Genomic DNA, 20969 nt, shown 5'->3' with positions numbered 1-20969 from the left:
GGCAGTGGAACCCCGCTTTATGCTCTCTGCCCCCCCCCCCCCTTTTTTTTTTTTTTTTTTTCTCTTCCCTGAAAGTTCAGACCAGCTTTATAAATTCTGTACTCTATAAATTGTAGAGAAGACTGCAGATAAATATGTACAGCTTTTGGTAGGAGGCTTTTTATTTATTTTTCATCTGTGCATCACCTGAGGTCAATCGCTGAAATGGGAATATGGAGGGTTTACACCCACTTTAAAGGCTCGGTCTGCTGAGCCTGCTTACCAAAGACAGAAGTTTGTCTGCCTTTTGTAAGGTGAATACCTATTGGGTAAACCCATTGATAAATGTATCAAGAAATATACTATCGTGAGTCGTGTACTTCTCCTTTTTTTTTTTTTCCAACCCTCAAAGTGTTGGATCAGGAATGTCCTGGGTTTAATCGTTCATTTCCATGAGCCACCCAAGTAGGACTTCTGTCTTTTTAGTCTATATATAGTTCCTGGGAGATATTGTGAATAAATATTACTGCCCCATCTGACGTAATCCACCAAGTTCTCAGTGTCCGATTAAGTGGTGGTCCATCATTGGAAAGTGATCTGCTCTCTCTCCCTGGGCCATAGCGAGTAGATGATGGACTTGCTCCTTTGTCCTCTCCAGAAGCCCCTATCTTGGTTAGGTCTGTCACACTTGGGTGCAATCGTTCATTTCCATGGGCCACCAAGTACGATTCTTCCCCTCAGATTTGCCAGCGTCACCTCAAAGACAGGCAGATTTGTTGGCCATCATTTAACTTCAAGCAGACTGAGCGGTAAACCTGCAGAGGAGAGATTGAAAGGGTTTTACTCCACACCCGTTCCGAAACTGAGTGGAGGCATTCACTCCATTTTGAACCTAAATTTCTTAAACTGATATCTGCAAACTTTTTATGCAGGTCACAAGCTCCGTCTTCACTTCTGCCAGATCAGGGGGTCATTTCTGGAGTCGGTGGACATCCATGATGCCCATCTTAACATTCCCATCTTTCCCGCACAGCAGCATTTTCTATGGTTTGCTGTGGGCGATGAACATTTTTCAATTTCTTCTGCTATTCCAGCTCTTCTCTGCACCAAGAGTCTTCTCAGAGGTCCACTCCTGGTCTTAAGATCATCAGATATCATGTCACAAGGTACCTGGGATGACCTTCTGATGGAAGGTTCCTCCAGCCTTAGTCTTGTCTATGAACATCCAAAAGACAATTCAGTTGTTCCTCAAGCTTTCCAAGGTTGAAGAACTTAAAGAAGTCTGCTCTCCATCCTCTTCCCCCCCCCCCCCCCCCCCAACCTTGCTGAAGTTCAATCTGATCATCAGAATGGGGAAGAAATGGGATTTGTGACTTTGACCGTGCCATGGTGGTTGATGCCAGACGGGCTGGTCTGAGTACCCAGATCAGGTATGTGCTCCGGCACAATGGGGTTGTCCTTCCGCAGTATATCTACAGTAGGTCATCGCCAAGTGGTTATGGGCCGCCTTTGCGGTGGTTGCCTTTGCGTTTTTTTCACCAAGACATTTTGCAGCTGAACATTCTCATGATGTGGGATGAGCAGATTCTCTTTCCCTGAGACGCCTACTACTGCTGTCCAGCAAGGTGAGACTCTCCCCAGCATGGTGGATCTCCAACTCCATCCTAGAGATCAGAAAATTGTTCCTTTCCCTCTCCCTGGAAGGTGGTAACGATCGTATGCATGGCTGACAGGCTGAGGTGGAGATCTCCAATTCCCTCACTGTCCAGCGAGCCCGGTGCCCACAGGAATCGATGCTCCTCCACGTTCTAGAACAGAGAGCCATAACCCTAACTCTTCTATATCAGGCCACTTTCCTTCAAGGCCCTCTGGTCCGGGGATCGGACGGTCTGAATATCCCAGTAGCTGCCAATCTTCCAATGTCCAAATTTGGCACACATCCTTTCATTTTAAGCAGAACGGAGTACTGTAGATGTGCCGGATTCTAGCCTGAAGGCTGGTGTCCTTCAGTCAGTGTCCATTCCTCCTCCCAGGTGGCAGTATAACTCTCTAGGTTTCTTACTACCAAGCTGTATCTCAGTGGATGATAGATGAAAACATTGGGTTCCGATACTCCTGTATGGCAGAAATACGGTGAAATCTTGTAAAATGTTTCATTCATATTGATTGATTCTCCCCCCTCCCCCCCCAGGGCTGCTGAAGTGACCCTGAATGAAGTCTGGCCAATCAATAAGACCACCCGAGAGCTGATTAAGAGCCCCGAGCAACTGGCTGAGATGAACTACAAAAGCAAGCTAGAGGCAGCTTCCCGCAAGCAGGGAGCCCAGTTCAAGGAGTACCGTCCCGAGACCGGGTCCTGGGTGTTCAGGGTGAGTACAACCTCCATTTGTCTGTACGACTTCCATCTATAGTTTATAAGTACCGTCCAGAGACTGGATCCTGGATATAATGTCGCTGTCCTTTGCTGTGTGATAGCGTGGGGGCTGTATGGTGGTTGGACTATGGGAGGGTTGGGGGGGGGGGGGCGTGTGGTTGCCGGGCGATGGAAGTGTTTGGGGGGGGGATGTTTGTTGGATGGGGGTTGGTTGGGCCGCGTGGTTGCCAGGTGATGGAAGGATTGGTGGGGCCGTGTGGCGGCTGGGCGATGGAAGGATTGGGGGGGGACGGGATGCTTGGGTGATGGAAGGATTGGGGGGACGGGACACTTGGGTGATGGAAGGATTGGGGGGGACAGGACGCTTGGGTGATGGCAGTATTGGGGGGGACGGACACTTGGGTGATGGAAGGATTGGGGGGGACGGGATGCTTGGGTGATGGAAGGATTGGGGGGGACGGGACGCTTGGGTGATGGAAGGATTGGGGGGGATGGGACGCTTGGGTGATGGAAGGATTGGGGGGGACGGGACGCTTGGGTGATGGAAGGATTGGGGGGACGGGACACTTGGGTGATGGAAGGATTGGGGGGGGACGGGACGCTTGGGTGATGGAAGGATTGGGGGGGACGGGACGCTTGGGTGATGGAAGGATTGGGGGGACGGGACGCTTGGGTGATGGAAGGATTGGGGGGACGGGACACTTGGGTGATGGAAGGATTGGGGGGGGACGGGACACTTGGGTGATGGAAGGATTGGGGGGGACGGGACACTTGGGTGATGGAAGGATTGGGGGGGACGGGACGCTTGGGTGATGGAAGGATTGGGGGGGGGGGACGCTTGGGTGATGGCAGGATTGGGGGGGACGGGACGCTTGGGTGATGGAAGGGTTGCGTGGGACACGTGAGGTTGCCTAGCGATGGAAGAGTTTGAGGGGGGGGTACACATGTGTCGGCTGAGCTATGGAAGGGTTGGTTGGGCTGTGTGATTGCCGGGCGATAGAAGGGTTGGGGGGCGGGGATGCGTGGGCTGCGATGGAAGGGTTTGGGGGCCTTTTCACTGCTGGGTGATTGAGTGGGAGGTATGATGGTCTCTGACTTACCTGTGCTGTATGTTGGTAGGTGAAGCATTTCTCGAAGTACGGCCTGCAGGACTCGGACGAGGAAGAAGACGGGTCGGCTTCTACAGCAGAGAATAAGAAGATAAAATCCGCGGCTCTCCCGCCACCTGGACAACAAGCGCCGCCCCCAGCGCAGGCCACCCTGGATGGAAAGCTCAGTCCTCCACCACAGGTAGAGAGGGGGAGGGGGCGTGGCTGGGAACCCCGACCTCTTACTGTGGTGTCTGGATGAAGATTGAGGAATAAATGTGAAGGCGGTGTGCTTGGTGTCATGTCTGTCCATCCCATGTACTGATCTTATGTTGGGAGCGGAGGAGGGGAGGGCTTCTCTATCCTCAGAATGAACACTTGGTGATGGGCAGGTTGGAGTGGATGTTGGGGGTGCCGCTCCTGGTGGTTGGATTTGGTAATGAAGGAGTTGATCTGTAATAATCCCAGCCTGGTGATTGTTCAGATTAGAGAGTGACCTCCATACTGAGCTGTGTTGTCACCTTAGGAAAGGGAATGTGTTACAGAACACCTCCCTCTCCACCATAAAAGGGGGGGAGATATTTTATAGCGCAGAGATAACTGGGGACAATGTAACTGATAAGTGTTTAGAGGCGGGGAGTACAGGAAGATATCTGATAATTGTAACCAGATGAACTGAGATGGGATATAAATATATAGGAGAAATGATTGTTTGATTTATTCCGGAGATCTATTGGTGGAATCTCGCACATCTATATGGGATCCATTGTCCAGAGTCGATCACCTCACAAATCCCAATAGTCAGACTTGTATATGGAAGAGGTTGTCGGGCCGGTTGACACGTGACTAATGACTCTCAATCAGATGAGACGTCCATTGTGTGTTATGAATAGATCATTATTTCCAGTCAATAGGAAGCCCACCCAACATGCAAACGCCATAGAACCCCCAACCATCAGACATTTCGCCATCTCTATATTCATAACACACTACATAGGATACAATGCTCTTCTACATCTATGCCTTTTTAAAGTCCTACGCGTTTCGTCAGGATGAAGACAGTGCAGACTGATGATGCCATTGTCTAGGATTCTCTACAAAGTATGTATAAAAATGGAGTGGATGGGTCCAAAAATTCCTTCATCCACATGGATAGGACATGTACTCTGATCACAGGAGCCCCCCCCCCCAAAATGGGATGGTGTGAAGGGACTTCACAATTGGAGGGGGTCACAGTCAATCCCCCATGAGCTCCTATCACGTGTCGGTCTCCTTCACAACCTATTTAATGTTTACATAGATTGGGGGTTCCTTTTTATAAATGTCAGCCTTGCCATGACGGCTGCTGCTATGTAGAGCGCCAGCCGTTGGGTGGGGGTTGGTTGGGTGGGGGGTTGACTATGGATGAGAAAAATACCTCCCACGTTGTAGAGGACACAGAATTTCACATAGTCGGGCTGTACTGCCATCTACAGGAGGATGGGATACTGGCTGAGCGTTCTTGTCTGGGTGTGGAAACCTGTCTCACCTGAAGGTGGCAGCATAACCCCATGGTGAGGAAGATGTCCTGTACCCCAGGTTCACTAATACAGTGATGTACAGTGTGAGCCTACCATATACTATACCGTATATCCTACTGTGGCATGTATATAGTGTAATGCTCATACCATATACGGGGTCTCTGCTCTTACTATCTATAGCATGCATACAGTGTAATCGTTGCATACACCAATGGTCCTCAAGTTCCTCCAGCAGGTCATGTTTTCAGGATTTCCCTCAGATGAAACGGCCGTGGTAATTACTAAGGCAGTGAAATCGGATCGCCTGTGCAAAACGATGGGAAGCCTGAAAACATGACCTGTTGGGGGTCACTGGAGGACTGGAGTGGATGATAAACCTGGCTCTACATGACGTGTTCATCTCATTCAGACCTGTATCTGTTAAACGGAAGTGATTGTCTTTCCATTGTACAATGTATTGTGTGATCTCTCCTCCTCCTCATGATAAATCTCCTCCCATCTCTCATTAAAGAAAACCTCAAATCTATCGGAATTCTGTTATTTAGGCTCAGAATGGTTTTCTGTAGATGACGCTCCAGCTGGGACAAGGAATGGGGGGGGGGGTAAATAAAGTTGGCTGTAAACTATACGATCTCCTATCTGCCATGAAGTATGAGGGTTTTCCTGACTGCATACACGTTGATAACATTGTTTATATAGAAGAGATGGTGAAATTGTACAGTGTAAGGCCGGCCACACACACCACAGGGTGAAGAGATTTGATTCCGGGGACATTACAGCCCATATGACTGGTTAGCGGCACTGGGGTCCTGTGTCCAGCTACCACTGCATGCAGTATGTGGGGGGGGGGGCCCGGGGCCAGCTACCACTGCATGCAGTATGTGGGGGGGGGGGTACTGTGTCCAGCTACCACTGCATGCAGTATGTGGGGGGAGGGTCCTCCTGTGTCCAGCTACCACTGCATGCAGTATGTGGGGGGAGGGTCCTCCTGTGTCCAGCTACCACTGCATGCAGTATGTGGGGGGGGGGGGGGTCCTGTGTCCAGCTACCACTGCATGCAGTATGTGGGGGGAGGGTCCTGTGTCCAGCTACCACTGCATGCAGTATGTGGGGGGAGGGTCCTGTGTCCAGCTACCACTGCATGCAGTATGTGGGGGGGGGGGGGGTACTGTGTCCAGCTACCACTGCATGCAGTATGTGGGGGGGGGGGGTACTGTGTCCAGCTACCACTGCATGCAGTATGTGGGGGGGGGGGGGGTACTGTGTCCAGCTACCACTGCATGCAGTATGTGGGGGGGGGGGGGGGGTACTGTGTCCAGCTACCACTGCATGCAGTATGTGGGGGGGGGGGGGTCCTGTGTCCAGCTACCACTGCATGCAGTATGCGGGGGGGAGGGGGGCGGCGGCATGGTCCGCTTCATGTGGGTGTACTTGGTGTGCCCCCATTCCGGGCTCACACAGGATAGACAGGTGTTCATTCTGTCCCATTCATTGGGATGAAATGTCTGCAGCTCCCAGTCTGTCCTCAGTGCGGGTCCTTGTCTCCACATACAGGCGGTGACTTCAGGGACCTGCAGAGCCACCCCGTGTCCCATTGAGGTGCATGGGGCGGCCTGCACAGGCATACATGGAACACCCGCACATCCCTATGTGAGCAATACCGGCCCACATGAAGGAGGCCAATGGATTTCCGTACAGTGCTGTGGTATAGGTCAGAGCTCCAGCACTTGGGGTCCTGGATACCTGAATTGAGGTATGTGTGTGGGGGGGGGTGTAGCACTGAAGAGCATGGTCCGGTTCATGTGGGTGTAGTTGGGGTGTACACCTGTTCAGGGCGTGTTTGCTCACACAGATTGTTCAGTGTATCCCGGCGGTGGAGACTCTCATTAATGTCAGTTGAGATGCAATGTCTTCTGCTCCTCAGTGTGACCTCAGTGCAGGTCCATGTCTCCCCATGCAGGCGGTGCATCAGGGGCCCACAGAGCAGCTGCTGTGTCCCCATTGACGTAAATGGGGACGGCCTGCACGGGCGTACATGGAACACCTGTACATCCCTATGTGAGCAAAGCCGACCCTCACCCAGGTGAATGGAGGCCTCTGGTGGGGACGATAGATGGACTCTGATCTCTGTACAGCGCTTTGGTATATGTCGGAGCTCCAGCACTGGGATCCTGTTTCTAGTTACCACTGCATGTTCTATGAGTGTGTGTGGTGGGGGGGGTTTCCTGGTGGGGACAATAGATGGACTCGGAACTCTGTAAAACGCTGTGGTATATGTTGGCGCTCCAGCACTGTGCAGACGGTCCAGGCCCTTGTGAAGATATGCTGTAAAGTGAGGATGCTTCCCAATGTCATGATTTGTTTCTATTTTTGAATAACCTGCATAATGCATCATTTGAGAGAGACCTTCAGATGGATATTTGGTGTCCAGATCTTCAGAGGGAACATATCAGGACAGCTTTATATCCCCCTAATCACTGTAAACTGCCCCGAAGCGAGGAGCTGGCGGCGTGACTGCCCCGAAGCGAGGAGCTGGCGGCGTGACTGCCCCGAGGCGAGGAGCTGGCGGCGTGACTGCCCCGAGGCGAGGTGCTGGCGGCGTGACTGCCCCGAGGCGAGGTGCTGGCGGCGTGACTGCCCCGAGGCGAGGTGCTGGCGGCGTGACTGCCCCGAGGCGAGGTGCTGGCGGCGTGACTGCCCCGAGGCGAGGTGCTGGCGGCGTGACTGCCCCGAGGCGAGGTGCTGGCGGCGTGACTGCCCCGAGGCGAGGTGCTGGCGGCGTGACTGCCCCGAGGCGAGGTGCTGGCGGCGTGACTGCCCCGAGGCGAGGTGCTGGCGGCGTGATTGCCCCGAGGCGAGGCGCTGGCGGCGTGACTGCCCCGAGGCGAGGCGCTGGTGGCGTGACTGCCGCAACAAGGCGAGGCGCTGGCGGCGTGAGTGCACCGGCGAGGCGCTGGCGGCGTGAGTGCACCAACAAGGCGAGGCGCTGGCGGCGTGAGTGCACCAACAAGGCGAGGCGCTGGCGGCGTGAGTGCACCAACAAGGCGAGGCGCTGGCGGCGTGAGTGCACCAACAAGGCGAGGCGCTGGCGGCGTGACTGCCGCGAGGAGAGGCGCTGGCGGCGTGAGTGCACCAACAAGGCGAGGCGCTGGCGGCGTGAGTGCACCAACAAGGCGAGGCGCTGGCGGCGTGACTGCCGCGAGGAGAGGCGCTGGCGGCGTGAGTGCACCAACAAGGCGAGGCGCTGGCGGCGTGACTGCCGCGAGGAGAGGCGCTGGCGGCGTGAGTGCACCAACAAGGCGAGGCGCTGGCGGCGTGACTGCCGCGAGGCAAAGGTGCTGGCGGCGTGACTGCACCAACAAGGCGAGGCGCTGGCGGCGTGACTGCACCAACAAGGCAACGTTGAAGACTCTGGCAAGGAAACGGTGCAGAAGAGACACCTCATCCCTTCACAACCATAAAATGTCCAGTGACACCATTGCTCAGACCTGGTGGAAACCAGAGGGGTCCTGGTACTCCTGTCTACAGTCCAGAGCTGTCTGGTCAAAATGGAAGATGTGCACCAAGCCTCCGATGTGGAAACCCGGCCAAGTGGATTGCCTGTGCATGAAAACACAAGCGCTGCTGTGTAGAAAATCCAGCGGAAAGGGCTCAAGACTGGAATCCAAATATGAAATGTTGAGGTGTCATAGAAAGCAATGGGTTTGCTAAGGCCTGGAGGGTGTACAAGGATGAGTGTCGGCAGGCAACTGTGAAGCGTGGGACGTGTCTGATCACAAATTCATTCCAACTCGGGACCATGACCAAAAAACCCACAGCCAGTTGTAAAGATGTCCAAAGAACTGGAAGAGTTGGTATGACCCAACAGAACCCTGAGAATTTTTGTTATGGAGAGGGGCTTTAAAAACTGAGCGAGTGTACCGGGGGGGGGGGGGGGGGGGGGATGCTGGTGTAGAGGCAAGTTCATGGGGCTTTGTGGTGACCATGCAGTGGTTTCTCTTCAGAAAGGGGGGTGGTCCCGCTGCATCAGGGGATCCAGTGATTCTTCCTTGCCTTCTGAAGGTTGGTGTCTGCAATTTGGACTCTTGGTCTTTGAGGGACGTCTTTTCAGACAAACCCTTACCATCATTATGGTGGAAATTTACTGGAGGCAGGAGCCTCTTCCTGAGGACCCTGACCCTGGAAGTCATTGCCTTGGTATAATGGGTTCAGAATATTTGTGGCCTATGACCCCTCTTGGTCTTGGTTGTCTTTGATCCTACCTCTTCAAGGACATCGTCTTCAGGGTCCTCTGTCTGGCTCCAGCTCCCCCATAGGAGTTTTTTGGGGGGGTGGCCTGCCTTTCTGGATGGATTGAATCTGCTTCCACGTTTATGGTCTTATCTTCTTTTTCTTTTTTTCTTTCCTTTTTTCTTTTTCTTCTTCTTCGAGATTTACTAAAGCTGGAGTGCAAAATCTGATGCAGCTCTGCACAGAAACCAATCGGCTTCCAGTGTCGAAGCTCCATTGCAGAAGCTGAAGTTAGAATCTGGTGCAGCCGTGCATGGTAGCCAATCAGCTTCTGAGTGCTCCATTATTTTATTTTTATTTATAGTGTCCTCCTAATGTGATTATTCTTGTTCTGGGGTCAAGCTTGGTTTCCTCTGCTAGGGTACCCCTTGATATTCTCCTTGTTACCGGATTGGTGCCTCATCTGGTGTCTGCTTTGGTTGTATAGTCCTTCGGGTGGCTCTCGTTCCCTGCAGTCTTCATATGGTTCATGTTGGGCCTGTTAGCGATTTGTTTGCGGTTATCCACCATTCAGTTGGGCTTTGTTTTTGAAGGTTAAAGACGTCCCATTAAAAAATTGGATGGTTTTTATACTATACTTTTCCTTTTGAGGGACACAGTTCCCACCACTATATGATCTTGCTGGCTACAAAACTGAGGCATGCTGGGAGTGCCGTGTTTCTCTAAAAATAAGCCCAGGTCTTATATTTACTTTGGCCAGCAAAAACACAGTAGGGCTTATTTTCAGGGTAGGGCTTGCCATTTACCGTGCTGTCTTCTCTTCCCCCCTCTCCCTCCCTGCCTGTCAGGAATCCTCAGTGTGAATAATAGTAAAAGTGGTTGTAAAATGCTAGATGTATGTAAAAAGGTAGGTGTGTGTGTGTGTGTGTGTGTGTGATCTATTTTGAGTGACCGGCCTGAGCCATTTTCCCTGCTCCAAGCACTGCAGAGGGAGGTGGGGTGGTCCGAGGTCCCCCTCTGGGGGCGCAGCTGAGGTCAGCTGACCACCAAGCGGCGCTCTAAGAAGGTATTTGACTCCATTTTAGATTACAGGAAACGCCATGTGCTGATGTATAAAATGACCTGTGAAGCTAGAGGGGCTCCCGGGAAGTTTAGGAAGGTATGGTTTCGGGGGGTTGACGCTGAGAATACGCTGGAAGAGGAGGGGCAATAGACCATTAGATTGATAAGACCACTTTCACTTTTTGAAAAATGTGACGGAGGGAAGATGGTGAGTGTGATACTTTCCATGTGGACAGAGCTTGGTTTTTGTATCCTACCGAGCACTGAATGCAGACCTTCCCTGGGGAGTCTTGTGCTTTTTAAGGACAGTTTCCCGCACAGTATTTATTAAGCTTTTTTTTTTTTTTTTTTTTTTAAGATACCAAATCAATCTGACAGTCTATACATGTGACATGTATTCCTGGAGACAAGCGATCATACAAAATAGTTACATTTATTGGTTGACAAAAGACAAATTTAAAATATCGATTGCGTCACATGAACACCTTGACAATTAATGGAAACGCCCACAAAATGGGCGTGTCGTACTTTGGACTTATCACCATTATCACTTCTCGGTAGAATCAATAACCTTTTTGATAATTGACAATTAAACAGAACGTCTGTATTTCACACGTCCGACCGTTACTATACTGCAGGTAAGTAAGGGGTTACCAATGTGAAATAATAAATTAGACATTTGTTTGTCAATAAAATTGGTATCTATGCAAAAAGAAATTTTATAATGAAAAATTTTAATGTAGAGAAAAAAAATCTAAAAGGCGGTTATTGATTCGGGAGAACGATTTTCAGTAATAGAATATTCAATACATCAATATTTATGAGAACATAGAAGATATAATAAACAAATTATTTACCCATTCCGATTGGCTACTAGTCTGGATTGTTGGTTACCAGGAATTATAAGATGGCTGCCGCGGCATTCAACATGAATTCTCTTACAGAGGAATTACTTTGTGTGACCTCCGAGTTCCGAGGAGCAGGGATCTTCATGAATGTAAAAATATGTGTATTCATGCATGGTGCATGAGGGTCAGTCTGTCTGGGGGTCCCCCCCCCCCCCCCAGGGTATGTCCCCTGAGCTCTCCTCTTTGGCATCTTTCTTCTTTCTTAAAGAGGGATTCCACCAAAAAAAAAATATTAAAAGCCAGCAGCTATAAATACTACAGCTGCTGACTTTTAATGATTGGACATTCGCCTGTCCCGGGTTCCATCGATGCCGAGGCCGATCGATCTCTCGGCTGCTGCCGCCACCATTCTAGGTGAGGGAATCGGGAAGCGAATCGGCTTCACTTCCCGGTTCCCTACTGTGCATGCGCGAGTCGCGCAGCGCAATAGGAAATCTCCGCGCTGTCACTGGGACCCGTATGTGTCCCAGCAGACAGCGCGGCAGGGCAGGAAATGGCTTACACTCCCACGGGAGTCTATGCCCGGAAGTGGGTGAAAATACCTGTCTTTGACAGCTATCTCCACCCCCCTCCCCCCTGAAAGGTGTCAATTGTGACACCGGAGGGGGGGAGGGTTCCGATCAGTGGAGGTTCCACTTTAGGGTGGAATCCCGCTTTAAATCTCCTCTTAAACAAAAAGATCAGAAAATTATACTAAGTTCTGCCCAGAAGGGTATGTGCTCCCTCCTCATTGGCAGGTGACCTTTCCCAAGGGTCTAATGATTTTAAGGTAATGTCACCTTCAACCACCAGGTGTCTCACATGTGTTTGGTGTTTTATCTCTTTAAGTTTAATAATTTTTTTATTTCTATAATCGTTCATTTTTATATGTTCTAATGAATATATCTCTAGTGCTCAGGGATGATAGTAACCAATATAATAGAAAATACTCTTAACATAATTTTGAATAATCCCCATTGTATAAAATGGTTCTATATAAAAATATATATATATATTATAATATATATTGTATAAAATGGAGATGTATGTGTGTGTGTGTGTGTGTGTGTGTGTGTATATATGTATATATATATATATATATATATATATATATATTTTTTTTTTGTATTATCGCATACAATTATCTACATGGATACATGTATAATTCGGGTATCCAATCAATATCTATCTAGACATAAGTTAAATTCTTATACAGTTATAATCACAATTATATGTTTTTACATAATACTAATTTGTTGCTAAAACACTTCTACTTATGATCACACTTTCATATATATTTTTCTTTATGACAAAGTTCTTTAGATCATTAGGTACTAAAATTATAATATCTCTTTTGTGACCTACAAATATCACATTTAATGTGAACGACTTATAAAAGATCATAGGTACTTTTAAAATATGTCTGACTTGTATATCCCTCTAACACCATGTGTTGAGATGGACTTGGAGCCGTCCAATAAATGTTTAGATGGCTGAGCTGTGCCCATCAAGTCCCTACAAGTCACACAATGGGTTTTTGTTGGACAAGGTGTCGGCTATTGAATTTTGTCTTCATGGTTGTATATTGTCTTCACTTGAGTACAATGGGGTTTTCTAGTAAAGGGTTATTTCCATGTGATCATTCCCTATGTAAGTTTGGTCGTCTCAATCAATCTAACCAACACAATAAGTACACATCTTTTTGTTTTGGTGACAATAGTTACCATTGTTCCAGTCTCTTGTTTCAACACAGGATTTGTAAAAGTTACAGATAAGTAATCCCCGGCACATTTGGAAAAACAAAAAGTGTGAGATCATGTATTTTTTGTTTTTTAAAAGTCTTCAAAAAAGGTAACAGTTCAATAATATCAGAATTATAGTTCATCCACTTTTTGAGGCCTCCTGAAATCTCTCATCTCTGCCAGTGAATATTAAATGTATTTCTTCATGAATTCACAACAGGAGGGAGGGGTGTTTTTATTATATTAAAAAATAAAAAGCACATATACTTTGGTGTATGATGGGGGTGGAGTCCTGATTGACTCGGCTAAGAGAACATTGCTATGTACAACGTTATTGCTACAAATGGATGTTGGTTTCTTTCATTGCTCTGGATGTAGCCCCTGTCTGATGTACTGGTATGAATATTCATTGTGCGCAATACCAAATTTTGGAAAAAACAATAAAAAAATACAGAAACTCCTTTTACAGTAGAGGATACACAGAGCAGATTTTAGCAGTTTACAACAACTTTAAACTAGGGATTATTTTCAGGGTAGGGCTTATATTGCGGACCTCCCCGAATATCACAGTAGGTCTTGGTTTTTAGGGAAGGTCTTGGTTTCTTTTCTTACATCAGGGGACACAGAGCCATAGTAATTACTATGTGGGTTATAGGGCCACTGATGGGTGATGGACACTGGCACGCCCTAAGGCAAGAGGGTAGGTCTTGGCTTTCAGGGAAATAGGGTAATATGTGTTCTCCTGGACTGACTTTTCCCATGTCCAGTCCTTCCGTAGGCTGAAGGAAAGGCTTCCTGTGTCTCTCCCATGTACTTCAAGGAACAGATTTTGCAGTAGGCTTGATGACCATCTTGTCTGATTTTGCACTTGTTTCCAGGCTTAAGGAAATGGCAGAGGGTGCCAACTAAGTGCAGTACATTGGTAAAGACTTGACTTGATCTTAAAAATATAACAAATGGCAACTCTCAGTGCATGAGGATGCCGGCATGTTATTCACCCGGCCCGATTAGCTGTTGGTGCTCATGTGTCTTCAGAAGTCAGGAAACAGATGCTGCTGTCAGAAGCTGTGTAGGACACCAGAGATCCTGGCATTCATGGTCTGTACAAGACTAGAAGTGTGTTACACCTTGGAGGGCCACAACTTGGGGAGCCAGAGCTCCTCCTCCTCACTCCCCCTCTCTCCCTCCTCGCTCATGTGCATGTCCTTAGGCTTGAAAAAGGAGCAGTTACAGTCCAAAACATGTATCCACACTCCCCATGTTAGGGCGCTCCCTGGCTTCTGAAGACTCCTTGAACAGCTGACGGCACCGGGTGTATGACCTGCTCTTGCCCTCATGCACTTTGTGAGTTGCAACCTAGTTGGTGCCCTCTGCTGTTGCCTTTTTATTGCAGAGGTCACATCAGTCTCAATGAGATGCCACCATGGATCTTTCTGGATTTTCTAGTATAATCTTACACCACCTACATCACATTCACATGTACGATTGTTGTAGGTCAGCTGTATCCTTACCTGAACCATTCTTCATTATTCACTTACAGCCCCCTAGTGGCAGCCGTGTGAACTGTTTTGTCTCTTCTCAGGGCTCGGTGGCGGAACTGTTGGGACACGCTCTGGAGCTGGACAGCGATATGGTGGATGTGACTCAGGAGACGTTCAAGGAAACGGCCATGGAAGATCAGGAGGTTCCGGAGGATCAACAATCGCTCTCTGCCTCCATACACATTGCCTCTTCTCTCGGGGTGAACCCTCATGCTCTGCAGGTGAGTTCCTTGGTGACTGGCCTGTTCGAACTTACCACCACCATTTCCAGATTCTCCTCTCTGACATAGCCAAAGGAAGTAATATAATAGAAGTGTATTGGCAAAACCCAATTGGTGTAGAACCAACCCGCAGACTTGGTCAGTATTACTCACAAGTGGTGTGCTGTATACGAATGAGAAAATAGAGGCATCTCTGCCGCCTCCATCTCTGCCGCCTCCATCTCTGCCGCCTCCATCTCTGCCGCCTCCATCTCTGCCGCCTCCATCTATCTATATCTCCCCATATCATGTACACACACCATGTTGGGGGGTGTGATTAGGAGTTGGGTTATTGTTGGGTTTAGGGGGTGTTTGGGAGTTGGGGGTTAATGATGGGAGTCAGGTTATGGATAGGAGTTTGGGGGGGTTTAGAAGTTGGGCATTAAGGGTTAATAGGAGTTGGGTTATGGTTGGGGGTTAATAGGGTTAGGAGTTGGGTTAGTGTTAAGGGCTTATAGCAGTTGGGTGGGGTTGGGCATTAAGGGTTAATAGGAGTTGGCTTATGTGTAGGAGTTGGGCATTAAGGATTAATAGGTGTTGGGTGGTGGTTGTTGGGGGTTAATGTTAGGATTTAGGGTTAGTAGTTGGGTTATGGTTGGGGGCGGTTGGGTTTAGCAGTTGGGCATTAAAGTGGGAGTCCTCCGTGTTTTTTTTTTTTTTTTTTTTTTTTGTTTTTTTTTTTTTTTTTGTTTTTTTTTTTTTAAGCCAGCAGCTACAAATACTGCAGCTGCTGACTTTTAAAATAGTGACACTTACCCGCCCAGCGCGCCCGCGATGTCACCCGAAGCCGATCTCTCGATCGTCTCTCGGGTGCTGCCGCAGCCATCTTGGGTATGGGAATCAGGAAGTGGAGCCTTTCGGCTTTATTTCCTGGTTCCCTACTGCGCAAGCGCGAGTTGCGCTGCACAATAAGGATGGTCCCTGCTGTCTCTGGGATCCGTGTGTTTCCCAGCAGGCAGCGGGGGACCTTCTGAAAGGGGCGTAGCTTCTGCAAAATCCACGCCGTAAGTGGGTGCAGATACCTGTACTGTACAGGTACCTGCACCCCCTCCCCCCTGAAAGGTGCCAATTGTGGCGCTGGAGGTGGGGAGGGTTCCAATGAGCGGAAGCTCCACTTTAGGGTGGAGCTCTGATTTAAGAGTTAATAGGAGGGGTTAATGTTGGAATTAGGGGTTAATATCGTTTTTAGAGTTGGGGGCTAGGCTTTCTATTTATTTTTATTTAAAGCGGAGGTCCACCCTAAAATGGACCTTCCGCTCATCAGAACCCTCCCCCCTCCGGCGCCACAATTGGCACCTTTCAGGGGGGAGGGGGGTGCAGTTACCTGGATAATCCAGGTAACTGCACCCACTTCCGGGATAGCTCTCTGCGGAAAGGGGCGTAGATTACGCCCCTTTCCGCAAGTGCCCCGCTGCCTGCTGGGAAACACAGATCCCAGAGGCAGCGGGGACCGTCCTTATTGCGCAGCGCGGCTCGCGCATGCGCAGTAGGGAACTGGGAAATGAAGCCGAAAGGCTCCATTTCCTGATTCCCATACCCAAGATGGCGGCGGCAGCACCCGAGAGACGATCGAGAGATCGGCTTCGGGTGCCGACATTGCGGGCGCGCTGGACAGGTAAGTGTCACTATTTTAAAAGTCAGCAGCTGCAGTATTTGTAGCTGCTGGCTTTTAAAAAAAAAAATGCGGAGTCCCGGCGGACTCCCGCTTTAATGCATAAAATTCACTAAAACACTCAAAACCTTGTGAATCAAGCTTTTCTTGCATTTCTATGGAACAAAAGGCAACTTAAAAAATGCACCAATTTTCCTGATCCGAGCTCCATAAGTCTTCAGAATATCTTCAGGCGTTTGGCTTCAGGTGACCTGTAGTGGAGATGTGAACTGTCTCTTAATTTTTATTTTCTCTCCAGTGTTTTGGAGCTTTCAGCTTCACTGAGGTGGGACTGGGGCCTAAGAGAGAAGGTTAGATCACAAAGCTGTGTGCCTCACAGCAAGGCCATTACTGGCTGTGTGCCTGGAGACCTCAGTTTTCTCCTGCCTATGGGAAAGCAGCTGGATAAACGACTCCTGTAAAAGGGAGCTCTGCTTGTATAACTGATGCAAGATGGAGTCTCTTAGGGATCACCCAAGCACAAGACTGAGAGACATCCCATGGTTTACAGATGTTGCCCGAACATACTTCATGTACCCCTGATATTTAGACGTCACTGCCCATCCCCTGTTAGGTGGGTGGGTAGGTTCTGGCCATCCCCTGTTGGGTAGGTTCTGGCCCTCCCCTGTTGGGTGGGTAGGTTCTGGCCCTCCCCTGTTGGGTGGGTGGGTAGGTTCTGGCCCTCCCCTGTTGGGTGGGTGGGTAGGTTCTGGCCCTCCTCTGTTGGGTGGGTGGGTGGGTAGGTTCTGGCCATCCCCTGTTGGGTGGGTGGGTGGGTAGGTTCTGGCCATCCCCTGTTGGGCGGGGTGGGTGGGTAGGTTCTGGCCCTCCCCTGTTGGGCGGGTGGGTAGGTTCTGGCCCTCCCGTGTTGGGTGGGTGTTGATGGTGTTTCCTGTATTTTGTCAGGTGATGAAGGCGTCTCTTCTGATGGATGAAGATGGTGTGACGGATCTCTTATCACCTTATGGCCACTACCCATCCTTATTGGAGACCTCACAGGAAGGGCGCTCCCCCCGACTCCTCCACCCCTCCTCTCAGGCTCAGCGGACCTCCAGTGGTGAGTTCACAATGACCTCAACAGTACATAGAAATGTGTGGTAACCCATAGTAACTGCTTAGCTCGGTGTAGTACTTGATTGTTGCAGGTTTGGGAATTTTCTGTCCACTAGAAGGAACATTCGAAATGCGTTAATCTGCGCGCCGTCACCTGCGTGTATAAACTTCCCCATTTGAGATGCACAGCTCTGTTTGTTCCACGAGAAGCTGGTTATATTGCCACCTACAGGAGGGTTGAACTGTGCCGCTCACTGTTCTCCTTGCTGGAGGGGAAGCTGGACCTGCAGTGCAAGGATCTCCCTGCTTCTGCTTCATCCATTATATTCTGTGCAGTCACGGTTCTTACCTTCATACAATGTAGGACCATAATGGAGGGGTGGAGGTATGGAAAACCGGTGGCTGTTGAGCAGGAAGAGCTGAAACCACGTGGTCATAGAATCCCAGATTGGGCACAGCCCCTGGGAGACCACCTGGAGGAAGCCACAAGACACAGGGTAGAGTTTACTAAAACCTGGAGGAGCTGTGGATGGCAGCCAATCGGCTTTTAGCTGCCACTTGTTCAGCTGAACTTTGAAAATGAAAGCTAGAAGCTGATTGATTTTCATGCGGAACCCTCCAGTTTTAGTGAATTCCCATCCTGTTTTTGCAGATATGAATTTAATATTTTAAACTTACAATTTTGCAGTGTAAAAATTCTGCTTTAACCCTTTCTCTGCCAGGCCTTGCACTCCACTTTTATGCTCAGGTGGCCAGACCATTTTTGCAATTTTTCTGTTTTCCCTTACAGCCCTCAGAGTTTGTAAAAGGTCCCTGTGGGGGGCAGGATAGGCTTCTCTGAAGAGGAGGGTTTTCAGGGATTGCCTAAAAGCAAGCAGAGTAGAAGATAATCGAACAGATTGGGGTAGGGAGTTCCATAGGATGGGAGAGGCTCAGGAAAAGTCCTGGAGGCAAGCCTGAGGGAAGGTGACAACTGAACTAGAGAACAGGTAGTCTTGGGAGGACCGAAAATAAAGATTTGGTTGGCATTTTGAGACTAGGCTAGCGATGTAGCTGGGGGCAGAATTGTGGACAATTCGGGTGATTGGTAGAGAGGGGTGGAGGACACTGAATGGAGGTCAGTGGAGGGATTGGCAGAGAGGGGTGGAGGACACTGAATGGAGGGATTGGCAGAGTGGTGGAGGACACTGAATGGAGGTCAGTGGAGGGATTGGCAGAGAGGGGTGGAGGACACTGAATGGAGGTCAGTAGAGGGATTGGTGGAGAGGGGTGGAGGACACTGAATGGAGGTCAGTGGAGGGATTGGTAGGGAGGGGTGGAGGACACTGAAAGGAGGTCAGTGGAGGGATTGGTAGAGAGGGGTGGAGGACACTGAATGGAGACCAGTGGATGGATTGGTAGAGACGGGTGGAGGACACTGAATGGAGGTCAGTGGAGGGATTGGTAGAGAGGGGTGGAGGACACTGAATGGAGGTCAGTGGAGGGATTGGTAGAGAGGGGTGGAGGACACTGAATGGAGGTCAGTGGAGGGATTGGTAGAGAGGGGTGGAGGACACTGAATGGAGGTCAGTGGAGGGATTGGTAGAGAGGGGTGGAGGACAGTGAATGGAGGTCAGTGGAGGGATTGGTAGAGAGGGGTGGAGGACACTGAATGGAGGTCAGTGGAGGGATTGGTAGAGAGGGGTGGAGGACACTGAATGGAGGTCAGTGGAGGGATTGGCAGAGAGGGGTGGAGGACACTGAATGGAGGTCAGTGGAGGGATTGGTAGAGAGGGGTGGAGGACAATGAATGGAGGTCAGTGGAGGGATTGGTAGAGAGGGGTGGAGGACACTGAATGGAGGTCAGTGGAGGGATTGGTAGAGAGGGGTGGAGGACACTGAATGGAGGTCAGTGGAGGGATTGGTAGAGAGGGGTGGAGGACACTGAATGGAGGTCAGTGGTGGGATTGGTAGAGAGGGGTGGAGGACAATGAATGGAGACCAGTGGAGGGATTGGTAGAGAGGGGTGGAGGACACTGAATGGAGACCAGTGGAGGGATTGGCAGAGAGGGGTGGAGGACACTGAATGGAGGTCAGTGGAGGGATTGGTAGAGGGGGGTGGAGGACACTGAATGGAGGTCAGTGGAGGGATTGGTAGAGGGGGGTGGAGGACACTGAATGGAGGTCAGTGGAGGGATTGGTAGAGAGGGGTGGAGGACACTGAATGGAGGTCAGTGGAGGGATTGGCAGAGAGGGGTGGAGGACACTGAATGGAGGTCAGTGGAGGGATTGGTAGAGGGGGGTGGAGGACACTGAATGGAGGTCAGTGGAGGGATTGGTAGAGAGGGGTGGAGGACACTGAATGGAGACCAGTGGATGGATTGGTAGAGAGGGGTGGAGGACACTGAATGGAGGTCAGTGGAGGGATTGGCAGAGAGGGGTGGAGGACACTGAATGGAGACCAGTGGAGGGATTGGCAGAGGGGGGTGGAGACCTGTGGAGGGAGGGATTGGCAGAGGGGTTGTGGATGCTGAATGGAGACCAGTATGTAAGGCAAGCCAATGAGGAGGGTTTCAGTATTGGAGGTGAGAGATGACCAGGGAGTGGATTAGGAGCTTAGTGGTGTCATTGGTTGGAAAGGAGGTTTTTTTTTTGGACAGGTTGAGGCGGAAAGATTTTGGACACTGATTGAAGTGTCCTTTCGGGCCCACATCCAGAGTCCAGGATTCCACCCAGAACCTTGGCATGCGGGGGACAGGCTTTGTACGGCGTATGGACCTGGCCATCTTGAAGCAGTGCTGTAGGTCCATACGCTGTACAGACCTGGCAGCAAAATGGTTAACCTCCTGTAGGGAAGGAGCTCCTAGACTTGTAGGAAGCAGAAGTGGAGAGGAGTTTGTAATGGTTTCTATCTGATTGTTGGCTCTTGCAGTGTTTTATAATCTATCTTCTCTTCCCAGTTGGAGGTCTCCTGCAGTCCCGCTTCACCGGATCCTCGTTACTCAAACAGAGTGAGTCTGGTCAAAGTCCTCGTCAATCTTCATCGGCCTCCATGGGGGCCCCGTGGCCCGGTCTGGGCCTCCTAGCCCCCTCCTTCCTGATGCCATCTCCTGCCCCAGAAATACAGCTGAAGACTGTGGGGACCCAAAGGCAGCAAGGCCTAGTACCCCTCAAGAAGTCCGTGTGCACTGGCCGGGGCAGGATGTTGATTGACATGGGCCTGTTTATGGGACGGTCGTTCCGGGTTGGTTGGGGGCCCAACTGGACTTTGGCTCACAGCGGGAAGGTCGTCAGCGAGTCCAGCATGGTGGAGAAAACCGACAAACATGGGAATTTGGACTATGGATTTCTGCCCAAACCAGTCCCTGCCAAATCGTAAGTGTCCATGAAGGCCAAGAGGGCCATGTTCTGGTGGGGGGTTACAATGCACATGCACCCCTTGATGATGAATTATACGTAGAAGGTAAACCTCTCCAGTGTGGCTTGTTTATGGGAATACATGAGCAAAAATGGGAGGAGTTTATTCTTTTTATAGTTGTATTACCCATGATGGCCTGCCCAGGAGAATACTCCAGATGTTGTGTCATTAGACAAGGACTCCAT

At 50.0% G+C, this 20969-nt stretch overlaps 1 protein-coding gene across 1 annotated transcript in view; it reads left to right on the top strand.

Annotated features, from left to right (window-relative positions):
* LOC143958895 (nuclear pore complex protein Nup98-Nup96-like) overlaps positions 1 to 20969 on the top strand; it is a 55995-nt gene that overhangs the window by 24019 nt on the left and 11007 nt on the right. The window contains 5 exon segments of the mRNA XM_077467878.1: positions 2171 to 2348; positions 3473 to 3643; positions 14465 to 14644; positions 17241 to 17391; positions 20327 to 20741. Coding sequence (XP_077324004.1) covers positions 2171 to 2348; positions 3473 to 3643; positions 14465 to 14644; positions 17241 to 17391; positions 20327 to 20741 — 1095 coding nt within the window.

The sequence above is a fragment of the Lithobates pipiens genome, unplaced genomic scaffold (assembly GCF_037356315.1).
Source record: "Lithobates pipiens isolate NorthernLeopardFrog02 unplaced genomic scaffold, aLitPip1_a1.2 Scaffold_63, whole genome shotgun sequence".
In the NCBI taxonomy this organism is placed as follows: Eukaryota; Metazoa; Chordata; class Amphibia; order Anura; family Ranidae; genus Lithobates; species Lithobates pipiens.
This window is presented reverse-complemented; position numbering and strand designations above follow the sequence as displayed.